The following is a 23,538-nucleotide window of genomic DNA, read 5'->3' as shown; positions in this document are numbered from 1 at the left end:
AATGGCTGTAGCTATGCATTATTAAATTTATTTTCATTAATATCATTGGCCACCACCTTTGTACATGTACAGCTGCTTATAAAAGCCACACCATTATTTACAGCTTGGCTGTTTTTGTGTGTGGATTATTATTGCTTGTGACCCACTCATAAGCCTTGATAAGTAAGTAACTACAGTGTAGTTCGGTATCTTAAACACACTGCTCATGCATCAGGGTTTTCGTCTGAGCATTACATAATTATGACCAGCAAATCACTATGTGCATACAGTTGCACATTTCAATACATGGAAAATACTATGGACTACTTTGTGGCATTGTCAACTTTAAGAATTGTTGTAGTTACCAGTAACCACCATAAATTTTATAGTATTGTAGCAAGCAAGAAATTCCATAACACTAAAGCACTTCTTATTACAAAGGTTCAGTAGTAATAGTTCTTGTACAACAACATGGAAATCATGCCTCATGCAATTTTAGTTTCCAGCCCATGCACATATGTAACTTCCACTTAAATGTACCAGAACTATTTATTAGGCTTGTGTATATTACTCAGCATGCAATGCGAAATAAAACACGCACACACATATTATATATAGTTATAACACGGGTATGAGGATATGACAATAATATATGCATGACTGCTGAGAGCACGCTAGCTCTCGAGGGAGAGTGTGTATATTTTGTCATATCCCAAGTAATCATGTTATAACTGGTACATTCTCCACCACAGTAGATGAAACAATCAGAGATATAGTAGTTTATAGTGAAATAGTACCTGTTAGTGATTGAAATCAGTAGAATTGTTGATGGATTAGTCTTTAGCAATCCCACGCCCATCTACTCATTATTACTGAGTTATCCACAAAGGTTACAACAGTTTATTGACAGTCACCAAGGTAAATAATGTTGGTTGATTTCAGTGCTTGTAATTAGAGACTTAATTGTTTACCATTTAGGTAAGGATTTTGTGGAATGCGTGAAGTTACACCATAGGTATATAGTAAGTGTAACCACAAACTGTGGTATACTACTTATATACCACAGTTTGCTGCGGTGTATCAGTTATATACCATTGCGCAGCACTTTGATCTTCACCACAGGTGTAGTATATATGCATGCATGTAAAGTAACAGCCTGCCAAAATACAAGCCAGCATGCAAAAAATAAATCCATAGCAAAAATGTGTAAAATAAACCACTTAATAAACAAATGCAGTGATGTGCATCAACACATTACTTGGGTTACAGTTTGGTAACTGGCTTCATTCTTAGGACAAAGAGCTGTACTGTATGTGTAATCACTTTCATGATGCACTGTAATATATATGTGTTGAGTGTATGGTATAAATGTAGCATAGTATACATTACTGAAACCTAATCTCAGTACAGTAGTAAGTTTGCACTTTATCTCAATAAATATTGACCACCTTCATGGTGCTTTGGCAGTATTAATTAGGTATAACCAAGCCCAAAAAGTGCCTTTAGTTTGACCCAAAATGCTTGAAATAGGTTGCTGCAAAATTCTAATAATTTTTATTTAGAGGAATTTTCTACTGCCTGACTGACTGATTGACTTACTGATGCAAGTGTAACTTGATAACAACTGGGGCTACAGACTTGATTTTGCACTGTTCATCACTACTTCAGCCTGAATGTGTGCACTGTACAGTATGTACATAGGTACATGCCTTTTGGCATACCACAGTACATACTGCATACATTAATGCACACATCATGGACTTACCTTTGTCTCCCATTATCTTCATTGACAGTTCAATTTAAGGTGTCAATTCACAGTAATGTATGGTCTGCTTCCCTCCATTTGTAACAGGAAATCATCTGTATTTTCCGTGGAGACTGGATTAGTTGCAGAGGTACTTCTTGTAGCTACTGTTCTTTGTTTGTAATGCTGTGTAATGGCTGAACATAGCTGAAAACAAAGTGTAATGGCCACTTAGCACTTTTCAGTGATTGATTGTTGAAATGTACATTTCAGGCAAAACAATATAAGTCTGATACCATTCTTTCATTTGATGTGGTATGCACCAGTCATTGTGAAAGTAAACAAAGAATACAAGGAAAAATTAGGAATTTCAAGTTTGATTAGGGATGATAGAAAAATTATTGAAACAAGGGAGGTCGCCTACACCTGTAGATATACTAGTATCAATGACATGGCTTAAATGTCCACTAGCACAAGTACACAGAAAAATTTGGAATTTTCAACTAAAGTAGGGACCACAGCACATCGATAAAAGTACTGAATCAAGCTGGAGTAGTGCACAATATTAAATCACAGTAAAACATAAGAAGTGTTATATCCCTACTGTGCTCAAGATACCACAATAAAAATGCACAATAGGGATATAACACTCCTTAATGTTTTACTGTGATCTAATATTGTGCACTACTCCAGCTTGTTTCAGTACTTTTTATTGATGTGCTATGGTCACTACTCATAGTTGAAAATTCCAAAATTTTCTGTGTAGCTGTTTGTTAACTTTTTTTGTAAATAGTTATTATGACCGGTGAACCCACTCATACCACAAAAGATATGGTGCCGCGCACCCCAGCTATATCAATTATCGTCTAAAAAGTGAAGTATCCATTATGCTTCTTTGTCAGCTATGTTCAACCCATTACACAGCATTTCGGATCAAGAACTGTTCGAAAAGCACCTCTGCAATCCATGCATACTGAAAGAAAGAAATGGTGCCACGCGCCCCAGTTATATCAATTATCGTCTGAAAAGTGATGTATCCATTACACTTCGTTGTCAGCTATGTTCAACCCATTACACAGCAGTACAAATCAAGAACTGTTCGAAAAGCACCCCTACAATCAAAATAGCCACTATGAAAAATACGGACGATTTCCGTTACAAAAGGAAGCCATCACGTGCTACTGCCAAATCGACACTTTTTGCTGTCAGCAAAGATGAATGGGATACAAAGGAGGACACTGGTAAGTCGATGAAGAATGCATTGTACATACTGCGGTATGCCAAAAGGCACCTGTCAGGCCAAAGCAATGAAAAAGTCAAGCCCGTAGCCTTAGCTGTTATCAAGTTACATTTGTCTGAAGGCATCAGTCAGTTACTTACTCAGTCAGTAGAAAATTCCTTTTAATAAAGTTTTAATTTAAATTCCATAGCAACTTGTTGAAAGCGTTTCGGATTGATCTGAAGGCATGTTTGGGCTTAGTTTTACCTAACCAATGCTGCTTCATCATCGCCAGGGAAAATTGAGGCCAATATTTGGGTGATGTTATTTCATAGGCCACGCCTACTCCTTTGTGGTCCCTACTATATATACAGTAACTATCGTACTGTATGATAATCTTAAGATGTAGGCAACCTTCCTTGTTTCACTACTTTTTTATGACTATACCAATCAAACTTAAAATTACTAAATTTTCCTTGCGCTTGTCAATATAACCACCTATATAAGTTGAGGCCATGACTCAGATTATTACACTTTATCATCTATTATTATGCATCAATGCAATCAATAAATGATCTTATAAGGTATGTTACATAAGCTAGATAATCCCCTACATACCAAAAGATAATGATGGTGATGACCACAGATATTTGTGATCTAACTAAGTGACCAATGTGACAGTAAAATGTACCTGGTAACGTGGTATGTTTATTGTTATACCTTCACTCAACTGTATAATGTAATGGGATGTTATCATGTATATGAGCTACTTTTCTCATTACTTATATGGTTTCATAAATAACTGATGCATGTACATTATGCAACATTATGACCTACTATTTGGATACTGCTACAACAATATGTTGCATGAGTTTAGAATAATACTATAATACTGTAGCCATCTCAGTACTGCCACAGTACTAGAGTAGATTGAAAAAATCATGGTGTCAAGTCATGGTAGCAAGTGATGGCTTCCCTAATGGAAATCATACGTAATTTGCATAGTGACTGGATTGATTGCAGAGGTGTTTCTCATATCGTTGTTCATCAGTAACGCTGTGTTATGGGTCGAAGATATGTAGCTGAAGATGAGTGTAAGTGACTTAACTTTTAGTAATTGATTGTTAGGGTGTGTGCCAAGATGAAAACATTGAGTCTAGAACCATTCTTTCTTTTGATGCAGTATGTGCAGGTTTACCAGTCATATACTGAAAAAGTAAACAAACAAGCACAAGGAAAAAATTATTAATTGATTAGGGATAGAAATAAAAAGCAGTGACACAAGGGATGTTGTCTACACAATAGTTAGTTATTATAAGTAATTAAGTACATAACTTCAGGGTCTGGTACTTGTTACCAGATTCCTTTAGTGCAACTTGCTCATGCAGCTATAACTACTGTTTGTATCATTATGTATTTTTAACATTGCACTATAAAGCTTTTACTACTACTAAATATGTTAGTAGACATTTAATTCCTAATTCAATCATGGCAACCCGTATAAGCTGTGTCAAACATGACATAGCTACAGTATCAGCTAAGTACAATTTATCAGTTATCACTCAAATTATCGCCAACTAACCTTTGTAAAGAGTCCATCAGAAGTATGTTGTTTCCCCCAAGTTTATCTACTAGAATATTATAATCCATTTGTACTTGTAAAAGAAAATCATAGTGTTTTTTGGGAAATACAGAGGGCCATAGAGCGATGGGTACTAACTTCATGACAATTTGTGGCGCAGTAAATATTTCCTCAGTCTTCGCTAGTACTCCATACTCAACAGCACGATCCGTAGCATCCTGGATTAGCGATCCAAATGTAGACATAATCAGCAGGTAATCAGTCTTGTGGAGCAGGATGATTTTGCTAAGTTATAATAACCGGAACTGGAATCTTGAATGGTACCGAACGGATACTGACTTGCTTTGAAGATCGAATTACTCTAATAGAGCAGTCAGCTATTAATATTCTCTAATTAAACAGTCACTAATTTTTATGTAAATATTTTCTACCCTTTTATTGTTAGATTCTCCTCCTGTCTATAAGTAAGTTTACAGAGCACAGTATGGCTATTAAAACTATAGCTAGTTATGCCAAAGAATATCCATCCCAAGTATAGTTTATAATGCTGTGTGAACACTGACCTATAGCTACTTAAAATAATACAGGAAAAGAATCCAAACAAAAATGCTGTTAATACATTTGTGGGTTGAGCATAGCAATAATAATAAACATAATAATAATAGCTGAAAGTGGCCACTTTTCACTTTTAAATAATGGATTATCGGAGCGTGTGTGTTTTGTGTGTGTGCAGCATGTGTGCATGTGTGTGTGTGTGTGTGTGTGTGTGTGTGTGTGTGTGTGTGTGTGTGTGTGTGTGTGTGTGTGTGTGTGTGTGTGTGTGTGTGTTTAGATGTACAATTGTTTGTGATATTTCAGGCACAATTTTCTTGCTTTGACGTGTGGCATATACCGAAAAGTTCACCAGTCATAGCTATAGTTGTGTTACAAAAAGCAAACAAACTGGTTTTAAATTAAACAGGGCTGGGGCAGATCCAGGGGGGGGGGGGGTGCATCAGGATAGTAGATATATATATCTAATCCAAAACAGCCAAGCTGTAAAAAAAGAGTGCGGCCCTGAGAAAGGCTATGGTGAAAAAAGATGTGAAATCCAAGGTGGCGGCCAAGAAATGGCTGTGATGGTAGGTTAATGGTAAAAATTTTAATAACGACAATTCAAGTGAATTTTGTGCCAAGACCAAGCGGCACCAAATTCACTGAATTGCTGTTATTAAAATTTTTACCATTAACCTACCATCACAGCCATTTCTTGGCCGCCACCTTGGATTTCACATCTTTTTTCACCATAGCCTTTCTCAGGGCCGCACTCTTTTTTTACAGCTTGGCTGTTTTGGATTAGATTTCACTTCTTTTTGCATTTGTATACCCCAAAGCCGACCTATGGCCGGCTTTAGGGCTTTTTAACCTGTCATTTTTTTCTTTACTACAGGAAGAAGAAAAGATGAAGCAGGGTGATTTCTTTGTAGCTGACCTCTCTGCAAGGTGATCCTTCTAGCTGATCCCTCTACCAGATAACTTGTTTGTAGCTGAACTCTCTGCAAGGTGATCCTTCTAGCTGATCCCTCTACCAGATAACTTGTTTGTAGCTGAACTCTCTACAGGGTGATTTGTTTGTAGCTGAACTCTCTACAAGGTAACTTCTTCTAGCTGATCTTTCTACAGGGTGATTTGTTTGTAGCTGAATTCTCTACAGGGCGATTTGTTTGCAGCTAAACTGCTGAACTCTCTACAATGTAACTTCTTCTAGCTAAACTCTCTACGGGTGGCTTGTTTCTAGCTGATCTCTCTACAGGGTGACTTGTTTGTAGCTGAACTCTCTACAAGGTAACTTCTTCTAGCTGATCTTTCTACAGGGTGATTTGTTTGTAGCTGAATTCTCTACAGGGTGATTTGTTTGCAGCTAAACTGCTGAACTCTCTACAATGTAACTTCTTCTAGCTAAACTCTCTACGGGTGGCTTGTTTCTAGCTAATCTCTCTACAGGGTGACTTGTTTGTAGCTGAACTCTCTACAAGGTGATTTGTTTGTAGCTGAACTCTCTACAAGGTAACTTCTTCTAGCTAATCTTTCTACAGGGTGATTTGTTTGTAGCTGAATTCTCTACAGGGCGATTTGTTTGCAGCTAAACTCTCTACATGGTAGTTTCTTTGTAGCTGAACTCTCTACAATGTAACTTCTTCTAGCTGAACTCTCTAAAGGATGACTTGTTTCTAGCTGATCTCTCTACAGGGTGACTTGTTTGTAGCTGAACTCTCTACAGGGTGATTTGTTTGTAGCTGAACTCTCTACAAGGTAACTTCTTCTAGCTGATCTTTCTACAGGGTGATGTGTTTGTAGCTGAATTCTCTACAGGGCAATTTGTTTGCAGCTGAACTCTCTACATGGTAGTTTCTTTGTAGCCGAACTCTCTACAGTGTAACTTATTCTAGCTGAACTATCTACGGGTGGCTTGTTTCTAGTTGATCTCTCTACAGGGTGACTTGTTTGTAGCTGAATTCTCTACAGGGCGATTTGTTTGCAGCTGAACTCTTTACATGGTAGTTTCTTTGTAGCTGAACTCTCTACAATGTAACTTCTTCTAGCTGAACTCTCAACATGGTGACTTGTTTGAAGCTGAACTCTCTACAGGGTGATTTGTTTGTAGCTGAACTCTCTACAAGGTAACTTCTTCTAGCTGATCTTTCTACAGGGTGATTTGTTTGTAGCTGAATTCTCTACAGGGCGATTTGTTTGCAGCTGAACTCTCTACAAGGTAGCTTCTTTGTAGCTGAACTCTCTACAATGTAACTTCTTCTAGCTGAACTCTCTACGGGTGGCTTGTTTCTAGCTGAACTCTCTACAGGGTGACTTGTTTCTATCTGAACTCTCTACAAGGTGATTTGTTTGTAGCTGAACCCTCTACAAGGTAACTTCTTCTGTAGCTGAATTCTCTACATGGTAGTTTCTTTGTAGCTGAACTCTCTATAATGTAACTTCTTCTAGCTGAACTCTCTACAGGATGACTTGTTTCTAGCTGATCTCTCTACAGGGTGACTTGTTTGTAGCTGAACTGTCTACAGGGTGATTTGTTTGTAGCTGAACTCTCTACAAGGTAACTTCTTCTAGCTGAACTCTCTACAGGATGACTTGTTTCTAGCTGATCTCTCTACAGGGTGACTTGTTTGTAGCTGAACTCTCTACAGGGTGATTTGTTTGTAGCTGAACTCTCTACAAGGTAACTTCTTCTAGCTGAACTCTCTACATGGTGACTTGTTTGTAGCTGAACTCTCTACAATGTAACTTCTTCTAGCTGAACTCTCTACGGGTGGCTTGTTTCTAGCTGATCTCTCTACAGGGTGACTTGTTTCTAGCTGAACTCTCTACAGGGTGATTTGTTTGTAGCTGAACTCTCTACAAGGTAACTTCTTCTAGCTGACCTTTCTACAGGGTGATTTGTTTGTAGCTGAACTCTCTACAAGGTAACTTCTTCTAGCGGATCTTTCTACAGGGTGATTTGTTTGTAGCTGAACTCTCTACAGGGCGATTTATTTGCAGCTGAACTCTCTACAAGGTAGCTTCTTTGTAGCTGAACTCTCTACAATGTAACTTCTTCTAGCTAAACTCTCTACATGGTGACTTGTTTGAAGCTGAACTCTCTACAGGGTGATTTGTTTGTAGCTGAACTCTCTACAAGGTAACTTCTTCTAGCTGATCTTTCTACAGGGTGATGTGTTTGTAGCTGAATTCTCTACAGGGCGATTTGTTTGCAGCTGAACTCTCTACAAGGTAGCTTCTTTGTAGCTGAACTCTCTACAATGTAACTTCTTCTAGCTGAACTCTCTACGGGTGGCTTGTTTCTAGCTGATCTCTCTACAGGGTGACTTGTTTCTAGCTGAACTCTCTACAGGGTGATTTGTTTGTAGCTGAACTCTCTACAAGGTAACTTCTTCTAGCTGACCTTTCTACAGGGTGATTTGTTTGTAGCTGAACTCTCTACAAGGTAACTTCTTCTAGCGGATCTTTCTACAGGGTGATTTGTTTGTAGCTGAACTCTCTACAGGGCGATTTATTTGCAGCTGAACTCTCTACATGGTAGTTTCTTTATAGCTGAACTCTGTACAACATAACTTCTTCTAGCTGAACTCTCTACAGGATGACTTGTTTCTAGCTGATCTCTCTACAGGGTGACTTGTTTGTAACTGAACTTTCTACAGGGTGATTTGTTTGTAGCTGAACTCTCTACAAGGTAACTTCTTCTAGCTGATCTCTCTACAGGGTGACTTGTTTGTAGCTGAACTCTCTACAGGGTGATTTGTTTGTAGCTGAACTCTCTACAAGGTAACTTCTTCTAGCTGAACTCTCTACATGGTGACTTGTTTGTAGCTGAACTCTCTACAATGTAACTTCTTCTAGCTGAACTCTCTACGGATGGCTTGTTTCTAGCTGATCTCTCTACAGGGTGACTTGTTTCTAGCTGAACTCTCTACAGGGTGATTTGTTTGTAGCTGAACTCTCTACAAGGTAACTTCTTCTAGCTGACCTTTCTACAGGGTGATTTGTTTGTAGCTGAACTCTCTACAGGGCGATTTATTTGCAGCTGAACTCTCTACATGGTAGTTTCTTTGTAGCTGAACTCTGTACAACCTAACTTCTTCTAGCTGAACTCTCTACAGGATGACTTGTTTCTAGCTGATCTCTCTACAGGGTGACTTGTTTGTAACTGAACTTTCTACAGGGTGATTTGTTTGTAGCTGAACTCTCTACAAGGTAACTTCTTCTAGCTGATCTTTCTACAGGGTGATTTGTTTGTAGTTGAATTCTCTACAGGTGATTTGTTTGCAGCTGAACTCTTTTACATGGTGGTTTCTTTGTAGCTGAACTCTCTACAAAGTGACTTCTTCTAGCTGATCTATCTACAGGATGACTTGTTTCTAACTGAACTCTCTACAGTGTGATCTGTTAATAGCGGAACTTTCTACTGGGTGATTTGTTTGCAGCTAAACTCTTTGCATGATTGTTTCTTTGTAACTGAACTCTCTACAAGGTGACTTCTTCTAGCTGATCTCTCTACAGGATGACTTGTTTCTAACTGAACTCTCTACAGTGTGATCTGTTCATAGCGGAACTTTTTACTGGGTGATTTGTTTGTAGCTAAACTCTTTGCATGATTGTTTCTTTGTAACTGAACTCTCTACAAGGTAACTTCTTCTAGCTGATCTCTCTACAGGGCAATTTGTTTGTAGCTGAATTCTCTACAGGGTGATTTATTTGAGCTGAACTCTCTACATGATGGCTTATTTGTAGCTGAACTCTCTATTAGGTACCTTCTTCTAGCTGATCTGACTACAGGGTGACTTGTTTGTAGCTGAATTCCCCACAGAATAACTTACAATGTAATATAACTGAGTAAATTATAAATGCAGCTGAATGCTTTATTAGGGTGACTGTTCTATTAGAGTATCTCGATCTCGCATTTGCTGCACCTAGTTGCCTTTCGAATCATAACTCAGTGATTTGTAATCCGATTCTTCTGTACTACTGCAAGGACTTTCTATGATGATTATTCCAGCTACATACTGATTTTCAGCTCGTTGCTCTAAGCGGTTTGCCTGGTAGATACGAAAACTAATAGTTTTTTTATTCATAAAAATCGATCGCGTAATTTTGACACAGGTTGGGTTTCGTGTCATATCTCCATGGTCTTTATCCCGATTCCTTTCAAACCACAAAAAGGCACTCCTACGATGGTTGCTCCATCTACATATCAATTTTCAACTGATTCCTCCAAGGCGTTTACCCTGTAGGCGTGACAGACCTTCGACCTTATTTTACGCAAATAATCGATCATAACTCCGTGAATGTTCATCGGATTCCTACCAAAGTTGGTACGGAGATCCGCCTTAATGAGCCCTTTAAGTGTGCCAAATTTCAGCCAAATCCGAGCACGCATTCGTGTTTTATGGCGAATTTTGCGAAGTGTGCGAAATGAAGAAGATGAAGAAGAAGAAGAAAAAAACGAAGAAATTAAAACGAAATTTTGTTCGCTCGTATCTCGGAAATGGCTGGAGCGATTTTCTTCAAATTTGGTATGTAGACTACCCTAGCTGGGCGGCACGTCTCCAGCAAATTTGGTTCCAATCGGATAAGGGATCACAGAGCTACATAGGTGTGAAAATTGCATTTTCTTTCTTCCTGTTAATATACTCACGGTGTGGCGCGCCGGCTTCTTGGGCCGCACGACACACTATCGTGTGTCTTGATATGGAGCACGTGGTCTGTGGGGTATAGCTAAAGATATTTCAGGAGAATCAGGACTAAGTTTTTAATGTAGAAAAACTTTGTGGAGTCATATACAATGGCATACAAAGGACCATATACATTTAATTTGCGAAATATCCTAGCAGGCCATATAACTAAGTGTGCCTATGTGGGATGGTGCTGTAGATGAACTCAGATAAAACTGTGAAGGAATTTTAAGTACTTTTAATTAGAATATTTCGATTTTTTATGGATTATTACAATTTTTTTTTTTTGGGGGGGGGAGGGGATGCCCTGGATCCTCTACTGTTTGAGTAGGGTCAGATCACAGCAATAAAAAACAATGAAACAAGGGATCAGTGGCACCTACAGCTACACCTACACTATGTATATTTCAGATATGGTTGTACTATACTTATATACAAGTATTATAATGATCATAACTGATCATAACTGATTGCTGTGAGTCCACAAAAGTTTCTTTAAATATTAACCTCTACCCCATTATTACTCACAAGCTGTCTTGAGCAATTAATATAGTGGGATTTAGATACCGTTCTGTAATTATGTTGCATTGTTTTTGCGGTTGGTGAAAACCACCCAACTGTTCGTAATAACCGGGTATCTAAGACTAGTAGAAAATACTTTCTAATACTTACCATTAAAGAAAACCATGCTTGCCTATATTTGTACTACACCTCCAACAGTAATGGATTTGATTAAGGCATGCTTCACATATTGTATATATAGGGCTCTGTAGGACTGAGAGTAGCTAGAATAAACCACTGGTAAGTAAAATGTCTAATTATTATTTACTTGCTATATTACGTATATTAGCAAAGTGCATGAAAAAGTGAAGAACTATATACAATGACATTGACAGCCATTCATGAATACCAGGACTACTGAGCTTTGAGTATCATCACCCAGGCTAAATTTAGGTGGACAGATCAACCCCAGGGCATTGGCTGTGGTTACCATGGCTAGATACCTGGCTTGACTATGCCATTGATTGTACAAGATAGTAGGGATTGATTATTACAGTGGACATTTTTCTTACAACTATATATCTACCGTATGGAGCTAAGATACATTTGCCATGTTACTTTTTACTACCTTTGGTCTGAAAAAGTCATTTTGATAAATCCAATTAAAAGAAAACCTTGAAATCAGAGCAAAATTTTCTGATTTTATGCTATAAATGTGCCAATCAGTAATTCAGCCACAAAGAAAAAGTGGCTAGTAGCTAGTAGATTTAGAGTTTGTCACAAAATCTGTGACTATAATATTTATTAGTTAGGTGTACAGCTCTAAAACTTGATTTTGAAGTAAATCCAGCTGAGTCTGAGTGAAAGACAGGTTAGAGAAGTGTTGTTTCTGTCAATTGTCCATGTAAGCAATGCATCTATTATACACTGGATTGGCTTTGTTGTTGTCTCTCTTTTTCATTGTTCTGCTCTGCTATTGCCATTAATCACAGTGCTTGGTTGCCATCTGGTCACTTTGACTGAGCTCCACCTCTGATGGATCTGTTAAGAGTGGAGTCTCAATTGATGGATTATATATATGCCTATTGATTTTTGTGTACATGTACTTACAATAGTTGGAATCGCAATTGAAAAAAATACTGGTTAGCAATTATAGCCATTTTGCAAGGTTTTTGACAATATTCTTCTTATTACACAGCCTTACACATGGAAATCAATATGTAAAGCTAGCCTATGCTAGCTTGCTTTGACTAATGAAGGCCTGGTATAAACGTGTAGGTGATTTTCATGACGTAGGCAAAATGACACCATTAGTGTGCCACTGCAAATCGATGGTTGACAACGTGCTGTTAATGAACAGAAATGGGACACAAAGAAGGACAAAGGTGAGTCCATGATGCATGCATTGTATATACCTCAGTATAATTATAAGTGTGAAGTCTGTATGCCAAAAGGCATCTGTTGGGTTGAAGCAACATCTAACAGTGAAAAAGAAATCAAGCCCATAGCCTTAGCTGTTATCGAGTTACACTGATCTGAAGGAAAATTCCACTGAATAAAAAAAATTACGATTTTGTAGCAACCTATTGGAAGCATTTAGGGTAGTACTGAAGGCACTTTGTTATACCAAACCAATACTGCCAAGACAGTAGTACTGTACTAGTAATCTTGGGGGTTTGTATTGATGAGAAACTAGTTATACAATGCCTTCATGGCACTGGACCGTACGATTGAGTAAGTCATTTGTGAGACTACTATATCAACAATGGATATAGGTCATGTACTGTACATACTACCTGTAACATGAATTCTCACTTTAATTGCAAATATGAAATAGTATATTCCTTAACCATTTTGTATATGTAATCACATACCTTCCCAGTGTATATTCAGTGTTTCTATTAGCCCTGAAACGCAACCACCTACGGATGTTAAGTTTATGATGCTTGAAGTATGCTTGGATACTGAAAGCAAAGGTCAATATCAAAGTTTGAGATAAATTAAAAGCACTTGGATTAACTACTAGCAACGTAATCAGCAAAATTACAGAATCCATTGTATTGAGCAAATTATTCTTTGTAAGGTTGAATTATCATATGCGTTATGACAATTATCACACAAGCTGTTTGTAGGTAATATATCATGTTGGAATAGTCACTGTTAGCAAAATACACAATCAACATAATCACTAGTCGACATATCAGATAATATGCAGCAAACCAATTATACTTTTCTGTGTAACAGTCTTGAAATCGATCCAGTAATGGTGTAACCTTCTTGATGATGATATTTTTCTTCTTCAAAAATGGTTCAACAACCAGCAACACTGAAAGGCCAAGAACTATGATAAGTCCACAGACTAAAGCTACACTCCCATATACTGCATGACGACCAGTGAAATATTTCATTTGAGGAGACAAATAGACATACACCTCATCAACATACCATTATACATTCTCAATGACTCCAACCCCAAATCTTTCCGGCATTCTTTGTACTGTTTTGTGTGTGTTAATTGATGTTTTGTATCCCTGCTTTTGTTTGTTTTGTGTATTTTGTATTTAGTGTAGTTTTGTAAATTTCTTTGTTTTCGTTGTTTTTGTAATGTTATATTTTGGGCTGACACCTTGTACAGGCTTTGCCTTTTGTGTATGCCTTCCCTCGTGGTAAAATTGATAAATCAAGACACACGGTAGTGTGTCGTGCGGCCCAAGAAGCCGGCGCGTAACACCCGTGAGTATATTGACAGGAAGAAAGAAAACGCAATTTTCGCACCTCCGTAGCTCTGTGCTTCCTTGATGAAACAAGACGATTTTTGCTGTGGACATTCCCTCCAACTGCAGCACTCCACATTCCAAATTTGAGCGAAATCGCTTCGCGCGTTCCCGAGATATGCGACTTCAAAAATTGGCTCAGTTTCTTCGTTTTTTTTCTTCTTATTTTTCTTTTTCTTGTCGCACACTTACAAAAACTGCTATAAAACTCGAACGCCATATCCGATTGCCTTGCAATGTGGCACACAGAAGGGGGATATAAAGGCGCATCTCGGTACCAACTTTGGCTGGAATACAATAAACAGGCAAAGAGTTATGAGCGATTATTCACGAAAAATAATACCAATATGTTGTCACGCTTACAGGGTAAACCGCGTATGGGAAGAAGCTGAAAATCGGTGGGTGAATAGGTTAACTATTGAACCTCAAACCTTTTGTGGTTTGAAAGAAATCGAGCTAAAAACCAGGAAGATACAACGAAAAAACCAACGGTGTGTAACAATTATGCAATCGAGATCAGCTAATAAAAAAACCACTGCTTGCCACGCCTATAGAGTAAGCCACCGATGTTCGGCCACCAGGAATTTTCGGACACTCATACGCAGAAACTATGCAACGTATTCCCTTGCATTTTGCATTGCTATTACCTTAGACCCTCACCATTTAGCCCACCAAGTTTCGTAGGATTTCTTCAAAGACTGTGTGTTTGGCGAGCCAATAAGCATGTGTCCGAATCGCATGACGTTTTGGCCAAAAGTATGGATTTTCGGACTGTAGCTCGCAAAGCACAATAAATGCACGGATTTGGATGAAATTTGGCATGCAGCTAGGGTAATCACTCAAGGTTCAGCCCACCACGTTTCAGCTTATAAATCGATTCTATGCCTCAGTAATTATTAAATCTATAAGCGCATGTAGGCGTATCAAATATCGGACATTTATTGCCGCGAAAAACTACAACTGCTGATCAAATTTTTGAGCAAATTCAGATGATTTCAGCTTCTACACACCATAAAGAGCAAACAAATCACAACTGATTGTTATTTGAGAGCTCATATATCTTGTGACAGTCTGCAACTGCTCAGCTGACAAACTAGCTATGCACAGAGAGCCACAAACACCTGCAGCAGCTAACTGATTATGATTTATACCCCCCAATTCTGATTTGCTGTTTCGGTGTATGAATCACTGAGTTATTTGGTAATTTGTCAAATTTATAGGTTAATTACATGCTTTATTTGTACAGCAACATAATATTCTCACCATTACATATAAAGTTTACAATCTCTAATAATGCAGTTAATAATTTATAGTATTATATGTATAAATGCACTGAAGACCACTAAATGCAAGTGTTATACAGCTGTAACATTCTATTCTGAATTGTCGGCATGACTCTCATCAGTTTCTTCTTCGTAACTTTCATTGCCTTCAATGCATGCTAGCTCTTTTCTAATTGTTGCAGCAATCCTGGCATACCCCACAACACCCACATAACTTCTACCTTTCTGTAGGGAAATGACTCCAGTAGATACTGTAAAGTAACATTCATAATAACACACATGCAGCTAGGTACGTAGCTAACAGGAATCACAAATTTGTTTCCCCTTATACTGTAGCTATGCTGTATTTTTATTGATTAGTAGAGATGGAGTGCCACATTTGTTATCCCATTCAATTTCCAAGGTTTAGTTCATATCATATATACATAGGTGATACAATAATAGAATGCCAAATTTGTTATCCCATTATGAAATCTATAGACTCTATTTAGTTACTAGGCTGTTTTGTGTGGGTAATATGTAAATATCATATACTCCACCTTGTTTTATAATACATGAATGCTCCACACCTTTAGGCACAATATAACATATACTCAGTATCTCCAGCCTCGGGCCTTTAGGCTTATAAATTCCATAGATTCTGCATCATACCTGTATAACTATTATGTGTATTAATTGGTGGAGTTACATTTAAGTATGAACTAAATGTACGTACATTGCCCCAATGTTGATGTAAAAGAGAACGTTGATCAGGGATCCATACGATTAAGCATGGCATGCATCCAAGATAGAGCCCTTCCAGATTAGTTTTCTCATTGAGCAGTCATGTATAGCTATTTAAACTTTCTGAATTGGAAACATTTTCAAACTTAGCCACCAAATTCAATTCTGAGGGATAGGCAAGTCCTCCAAATAATATTGTAAGAGAGATGAGCATTTTCAAGACAAATTTCTATTCGTAAAATTTAGTAATCTCAAAATAATAAATTATTGTATCTGTAATGCCCCCCACTTACAATCTATTAGTCATACACTAATATTGTAGATGTTTCTCTGTGCGTTTGTGCACTGATGTCCAAACACTACATTTAGGCCAAAGATTAGACTGTTTAAATGTGATCTACGCCAAGGATATAATGTTCCACTACTACTACTATGTATGAACAGTGTACTTGCAGTTTAAGTAGAGTTGATTTTACTCTCAGACTCATTAGGCAACCCCAGAGGTAGGACGCAAGTATAGTAGGAGTTTCAGACTTTAGATTCATATTCAATGAAATTATAAGACTGGCCTGAGTATAAAGTATATAATTTATATTGTTAGTTTTACCTGAATACTGGTCTGTTTCAACAATGATCTCCATGATTGTGTTACCCGGGAATGATAGCAGTTCAATAATGTTCTCCCGCAGCTTTTGTTTGTTGTCAACAACAAATATATTATGGTGCCTCTTGGAAAAGTGCTCCTTTCTCACTTGGCCATCGATAGAAAAATGACCCAGGACAACAACACCTACGGCATCAACCAGCTGAAATCCACTTCCTATAATCACCACACATTATCATGAAGAATATAGCTGTGGTACACCAGTTTGTAAAACATGCAGACTTTGTAATATTGTAAACAGCAATCACATTATTTATGTAATTTACCTGTACAAGAAATGCTTTGATCATAAAAGAAAGCAACCTGCACAGCTTCAACACATTGTCTCAAGGATTCTTCCACCATCACTGCTTGCTCACGGCATGTGCAAATCATAGCAATATTGAAATATGGAAGCGTTGCACTCTCCAAGCAATTTATCTGCCTGCAGGTTAAAGCCGCTTGCCTTATCTGTGTATCATCCCATTCCTATACAGTACAATGAAATAGTACATAATAGTATAGCTACAGTATATAAGGTGTATAACATATTATATTTATGTAGACAGTATCCGGTGCTGTGGTAATGATCATTAAATTTTTGCTTTGTATTCATAAATATTATGTAAACACATTAACCACTCAAGTTTGATAAGCACTCTTGAAGAGCATATATGTACACTGCTATACGTATATACACACAGAGAAGTGCATGCACCATAACTATACAAGTTTATGATGTGTACAGCCTGATAAACCCATCCAAATTATATTAATCCCTGTGCGCATTACAAAGAAGTACAAGACAAAAGTGCAACAAAAGGGTGCCAGATATGATAAACAGTACTAGTATAGCCAAACTGGACTTGTAAATAATTTATTGCCCAATGAAAGATTGATGAAATAACATGCGCACAACTAGGCTAGTTCAATGGGTTTATTAGCTCATGTGAATTACACCTGGCTTTAAGAATACTATGGGGTGAAGCTTTATCAGAGGACCAAAGAAAGATCATCGCTGCATATGCATGCTATAGCTAATAAGAGGTGCTGCAAAATTAGGCTACCATAATAGCATAATTGCTTTACAGTGACTAGCACTGAAGGTCTGACAGCAACATGTACAGACGGTATTTCATAATTACAAACAGTTAGTAAAAAATGGTGTCTATTTATAGGCTTTCTAATATTTACACTCCATGCCTTTCGGCACAATATTATGTTCAATACCTCAATGAGTACACACTCCTAATTAACATGCAGTAATATTACAAGGGTACATGAATTTATAATCAGGTCCTTAATAGTGGTCTCACTGCACTCGTTCACTACAGCCTCTGGCCTTCATGTTTTGTAAATTCTATAGACTCCACGTTATGCCCATATAACTATTATGCAATTATTACCTATGCTGATGGTTTTAATTAATGTTTCTCCTGCTTGCAAAACCCACCACAATTTGTGATTTGTTTTGACAAAACCAGGCTTCCTGAGCTCTGTGTATAACCTTCACAAAGCAAAGTTTCACAGTTAAAGTAAATGATTATCTAATTTCCTCACTTTAACCAACTACAACTTTACCTCTCAGAAGCTATTGACCTAGAATTTTCACCCAAGGCTTTGACAGTATTATGAGAAAAAGTCCAAAATTTGGACTCCTCCTTTGAGTTATGGTCCTTAAGCTAAAAAACTAGATGTGTGTGGATTCTTGGTTTTGTCAAATTCATGCAGTCATATAAGTATGGTGAAACATGAATCCTGGCTGATCACCAATAGGTGTTAGCTCTCGTGTTAACATTTATGGATTTTTTGCTGGCTAAGAAATCTTTCAACACTGGCCAAATACCAGTCATGGTGAATTGGTCATGTACCTTAGGAATTGAAGTAAGGATCAGGTTAGATCCTGAGTATGATGGATACGACTGCTGCACTTTAGCCAGAGTAATATTATTGATGGACAGTTCAATGACAACAGTTTCTGATCCCTGATAGACATGTCTGTTCTTCTCATAATGTTTTTCTCCTTTCAATGCAGCTTGTATATATGATCGGAAAGAGTCTGGGACACCTTTGTTGAAATTTAAGCCAAGGAATTGACTGAAATTTTCTTCACTTGTGTGCCAAGGAAATCGAACCCTTGCTTCTTCCCATGATGAGTTGGTGGTAGTGGCTCTGGCAAACACTTTCTTCACATTCTCTAGAGCTCTGAAATTATTTGATTGCTTTTTCATCTCTTCTAGAATTATCTTACAATCAGCTACTTGTTGTAAAATTTGCTCTTGGAATGATGGGGCCAGATTATGGAGACACTGGAAGTGGTGTTGTTTGAATTCAGGCTTTGAAATAAGGCTCTTTTTGCTTAATTTTTGATCCTTGAGCTTTCCATCTTCAAACTTCTCCATCACGATCACAGCCTTCTCCCATACCAATGGAGCAAACGCTGCTTGTGAAAAAATATTTTCACATTGCGTTCTAGACATATCCTAAAAGAATGATAAAATTAATTAATACATGGCAGCGAATACAGACCAACTGATGTGGATGACCGTTTGAAATACATGCATGTGTAAGAAGTAACTTTCGCATATTTACATAGGCTAACACTGAAGAAAAGAGGTACATGGATGTGTGATAGCTAGTTCTAGTACTCCATTTGACTCAAAGTAGAGCATGGCCACATGGTATATATCTGTTAAGTAGGTGAGTAAGCAAGTCTTGTCACAAGTTGACTTGGTCCTTATTTTATTTTGTAAAGGTAGCTAAGGCCATTATTTGTGTCCTATGGCTGCGTTAACTTAGCAAATAGGTGTGATATAGTATAGTGTGATAATATAATATTATGTTAGTAGTACATTGTGTATACGGTGTTGTAGTGCAATAGCTTACAACACTGTTACTGTCTCTAAGCTTACACCTTAGAGACAGTAACTTAATTGTGAGTAGATCCACTATTTGAATCCAATATGATATACCAAAATTTTTGCCATACAATTACAATGGGAAAGCCATAAAGTAAACAGTGTTGTATGAGACTACATTTCGTAATTGACAAATGTCTGCTCTACACACCTAGCTATACTGTCATCACTCTAGTAGACAAAAATTAAATAGCCCACATTCACTTTATAATGTTTTTACAGGTATCAGCTATACATTAAAATACTAAAGCTAGCTTACTGGTGTTAAAATGCATTCTTTACAGATCTCCTTCCAATGGATTGTTGGGGCTGGAATGTCTTCACTGCTTATGCTATACAACATAGCCCGACAAGACTGGACCTACATATCAAAATAGTATTTTGTAAGCTGTTAGAAATGATAGAGTAAATCTACATAAAATCATAAAATTATGACAAATGCATGCAATAAAGCAAATAACAGTGATATTAAACATGTATATATCATAATGGATTTGTTTTTGTGCAAACATTAAATAATTTTACATAAACTAATTAGACAAAAAAATATTTTTTTTGTGATGTGCTCTTCTAAGTGTATATGTATACTGTATATACTGTATGAAACATTTGCTGTGGTACTGGTAGCTACTAGTAAAAAAATAATTCGTGAGTCAGGTACTTTGATGCTGAAAGCTGATAGCTACAGCTACAGTAATAAAGGTAGTAAACTACACAGTTAATGCTGGGACAGCCGTGAGATATAGACATGTAAAAAAGTTATGTGTGAAAAATCATTGCATATGAGCAACAACAAAAGTAAAATATACTGTGCATGTATGCATACATGCAGTACCTATGACATAGGCAATAGAGATGGGGGAGGAGGGGGCCATGCATACAAACCCCCTCCCCCCCCCCCACACACACACACACACACACACACAAACACACACACTTTTTGGCCAATGCTTGTAATGAAAGATCCATATACTCTAATAGAACATTCACATTTTATGCCTAGCTCTTTAAAATTGTAACTACTCATGTAATAACACAGTGGAATAACCTAAAATGCTAACTCAGAGCTTATAAAACCTGATAATTCTCCTGGAAGAATGCCCCAGATCCCTAAAATGGCATGCATGAATCTTGTATGACTTAAACAGTCATTACCAAAGTTGCCCCCACTCTTTGGCCTGCTCCACTGCCCCTGATACATGTACATACCTCTACCATATATATACAGTATTAAATAGAAACTTACATAATCTTTGTGGCTCATACGGTGTATAAAATGGCCATTGTTGTTGTGTCTTGAAGCAAGCCTTAGTGACTCCTTTTCACTCAGATTGATGTACACTTCAGCAAAACACTTGGTTGTAGAGAGAATTACTAGGATTTTCCCTTAGCAACTCAGCCTTTGCAGCCACTGTATGTTGTCCACCTAACACCTCATACCGATACGAATCCTTGTATCGTTCAGTAAAATTCTCCTTGTCCACATTAACACACAGTGCAGCAATTGGTGGCACGCCTGGTCCAGTTGGATCTTCCTGTATGCGTTTCTTCAAGTTGTTCACAAAGGTGGTGTCTAGTTTTCTTATGAGCCTAAGATCAGACTGTGGCTGCATCAGGTTACTAACAGGCAATCGAAACAATCCTATACATGAAACATGAAACTGCCATGTAATTTGTTAAGTATAACATACCCATTCTCTTTGATAGTATCACATCATCAATTGGGTTTAAATGAAGTGGTGACTGGCCATGGTATGCACTACCAGTTGTAACTGTGCTTGGCCTTTCTAAGCACAGTCTCTTGGAAGCTGGTGGAACAACCTCAGAGTCAACACTAACAGTGGACTGTGTACTATGGCTGCTAGATGCTTGGCTGGATTCTGGGGAGCTACTTTCACTACGACGTACAGATTGTTGTGTTCTTGAATCTACCGTAGTGATTCGTTGCCATACAGTGATAAATTCTGAGGCGCTAGTGGTAGCTTTAAATTCTTCACTAAATGAGCTCTTGTTCCATTCAAAGTTTTGACGATTCACCAAAACTTTTGTACCAGACTTAAATATAATCTGTACAAAGAGAATTGGTTCATAAATGACGTGGCATTCCAATATGTGACTGAATTTTGGAAAATCACCCATATGGGCGCATTTGACACCTATAATATTTAATGATCAAATCACAAACTTTATAGTGCAAATCTACTTGTTGATGGTTTTTAAGCCATTCTCAATACCTTAAATTACAAGAAAATGCTTGAAATATTTTCAAAATTGTGCCCTGCGCTTATTAGCAACCCACTAAACATGAAAATTCTAATTATTTCACGTGCGCCCATATGGGTGATTTTCCAAAATTCAGTCACATATAATTATAGCTAATATGTACAAAAACAAGTGAGCTAAGTGAATGGCTTGAAATATCAGAGCCAGTAGTGGCACATGTGTTATAATATTGAGAATTGACTAGCTATACTTATTGGTCGATAGAAAATACCAACAGTCATAATTGACACCCTTGATTGGCAGCTACAGTTTTCATGGGAACCATAATAAATATTATGGGAAATCTATATGCAACTAAAATGTACATATCCTGCATGCTCACAGAAGATTTTCTTGACCCAGAATTGCTAGCGTAGTTATATAAAATGTAGCAAATTCATGTATAGTATGTTCACATTGAGCTGGATCCTCAAAAACATTTACTAACTCATGGATTTAATTATACGCAATCTTGAAATTTGACTCATTTATAGCACTGCTTGACCCACTAAAAATATTTCAAAATCTTGTAGTTCAAATGTTTGACATAATATTTATGGCCAATCAAAATTTTCACAATATACTATGGGGAAGCCATATAAGTACAGTGTCCATTACAGCCTTTTCCCAAACTTGTAATGGAGCCAAACTGTATGTGTCTGTTGTTGACAACTTTGCTGTTAGCTACCAATAATAATCCAGTTGGCTTAAATGTTAACTCTGTTGAGAAAAAATCTACTTTTAATTTTTAGCTGCTTTTCAGGATCAGCTCAACGTGAATGAACATACTATAGTTTAGGTTTTGTTGTTGTTTTATTAACCTTGCATGCCATACTCATACAGATATTTTATAGAGTCAGGTTGTGTATGGTCACATGAGACCGAGGTCTCTGTAATGTATTTACAGTAGCTACATGTTGATAGCTAACAAGGTGAGAAGTTACAAAACTTGAATTAAGAAATAACTGCTCAAAAAAGTATCTAAAACTCCAGTCAATTAACCTGTTAGGGAATTAAGATTTTCGGTATATACACCCTTAAGTACGTGTCAATATCAGCTCGGGTATCATTTTATTATTTACTTACGTACAATTAAGCTCGCTACGTAGGCATGCCCGGGCCTAGCTATGTGTAAACAGTTACCAAGAGTTGTATTAACTTATTCTATATAGTTCTACGTGTGTACCTCAATTGCATTTTCCTTGAACTGTTTCGCCTGAGTATACTCGCTACCGTAGAATATGTCTTTAATAACACCAAATGGTCGGCCTTTGTTACACGCTTCTTTTCCGTCGCGGCAAAATAAAATCCCAGATTCATTAGCCTCCAAATACCATCGTTTATTTCCTGGCATCCTTCTTCGCTCAGTGGTTACTAAGGGAGAAACGGAAAAAGCGGCAACGTAAGTCCCGCAAGCGCCCAGAGCCACTCCCGCATATTACGTAACCATAATATTACACGTGAGACACTTAGTAACAAGCAAGTGCGGAAGGATTAGCTGCTTTCGAACCTGAGTTTAATAGCTTCTTTATTTGTATGTAGCTAGCTCTACCCTAGTTTCATGTGAACGGCTATTAGTACGACGATACCTTGGTGTGTGTTACGGCACTGAGCTAGCTACCTAGCTAAGCCGGTCAGCAAGTGTCTAGGCGAGTGTTACCGTGGGAAGCTGGTTTGTTTGTAACT

At 37.5% G+C, this 23,538-nt stretch overlaps 1 protein-coding gene and 1 long non-coding RNA gene across 3 annotated transcripts; one reads left to right on the top strand and one right to left on the bottom strand.

The window, feature by feature from the left end:
- The first annotated feature begins 3,872 nt into the window (after nt 1-3,872).
- On the top strand, nt 3,873-20,216 carry LOC136250927 (uncharacterized). The gene is made up of 2 exons (XR_010698826.1): nt 3,873-4,036; nt 19,875-20,216. It is a non-coding gene; the product is annotated as an uncharacterized lncRNA (long non-coding RNA).
- On the bottom strand, nt 15,216-23,332 carry LOC136250926 (uncharacterized). 2 transcript variants are annotated; one of them, XM_066043273.1, is made up of 8 exons: nt 23,039-23,332; nt 21,282-21,657; nt 20,837-21,232; nt 19,850-19,951; nt 18,544-19,155; nt 16,960-17,161; nt 16,637-16,849; nt 15,216-15,557 (listed from the first exon to the last, which is right to left on the bottom strand). In XM_066043273.1, the coding sequence occupies exons 3-8, from the start codon at nt 20,852-20,854 to the stop codon at nt 15,397-15,399; spliced, it is 1,308 nt and encodes a 435-aa protein (XP_065899345.1). In that variant the 5' UTR covers nt 20,855-21,232; nt 21,282-21,657; nt 23,039-23,332; the 3' UTR covers nt 15,216-15,396. The 2 variants fall into 2 exon arrangements, with proteins under 2 accessions (XP_065899345.1, XP_065899344.1); XM_066043272.1 differs by lacking the exon at nt 23,039-23,332 and having other exon boundaries at nt 21,282-22,196.
- Nucleotides 23,333-23,538: the final 206 nt, after the last annotated feature.

The sequence above is a fragment of the Dysidea avara genome, chromosome 3 (genome assembly GCF_963678975.1).
Source record: "Dysidea avara chromosome 3, odDysAvar1.4, whole genome shotgun sequence".
Classification (NCBI taxonomy): domain Eukaryota; kingdom Metazoa; phylum Porifera; class Demospongiae; order Dictyoceratida; family Dysideidae; genus Dysidea; species Dysidea avara.
The sequence above is the reverse complement of the archived record's forward strand: the minus strand, read 5'-3'. Positions and strand labels throughout refer to the sequence as shown.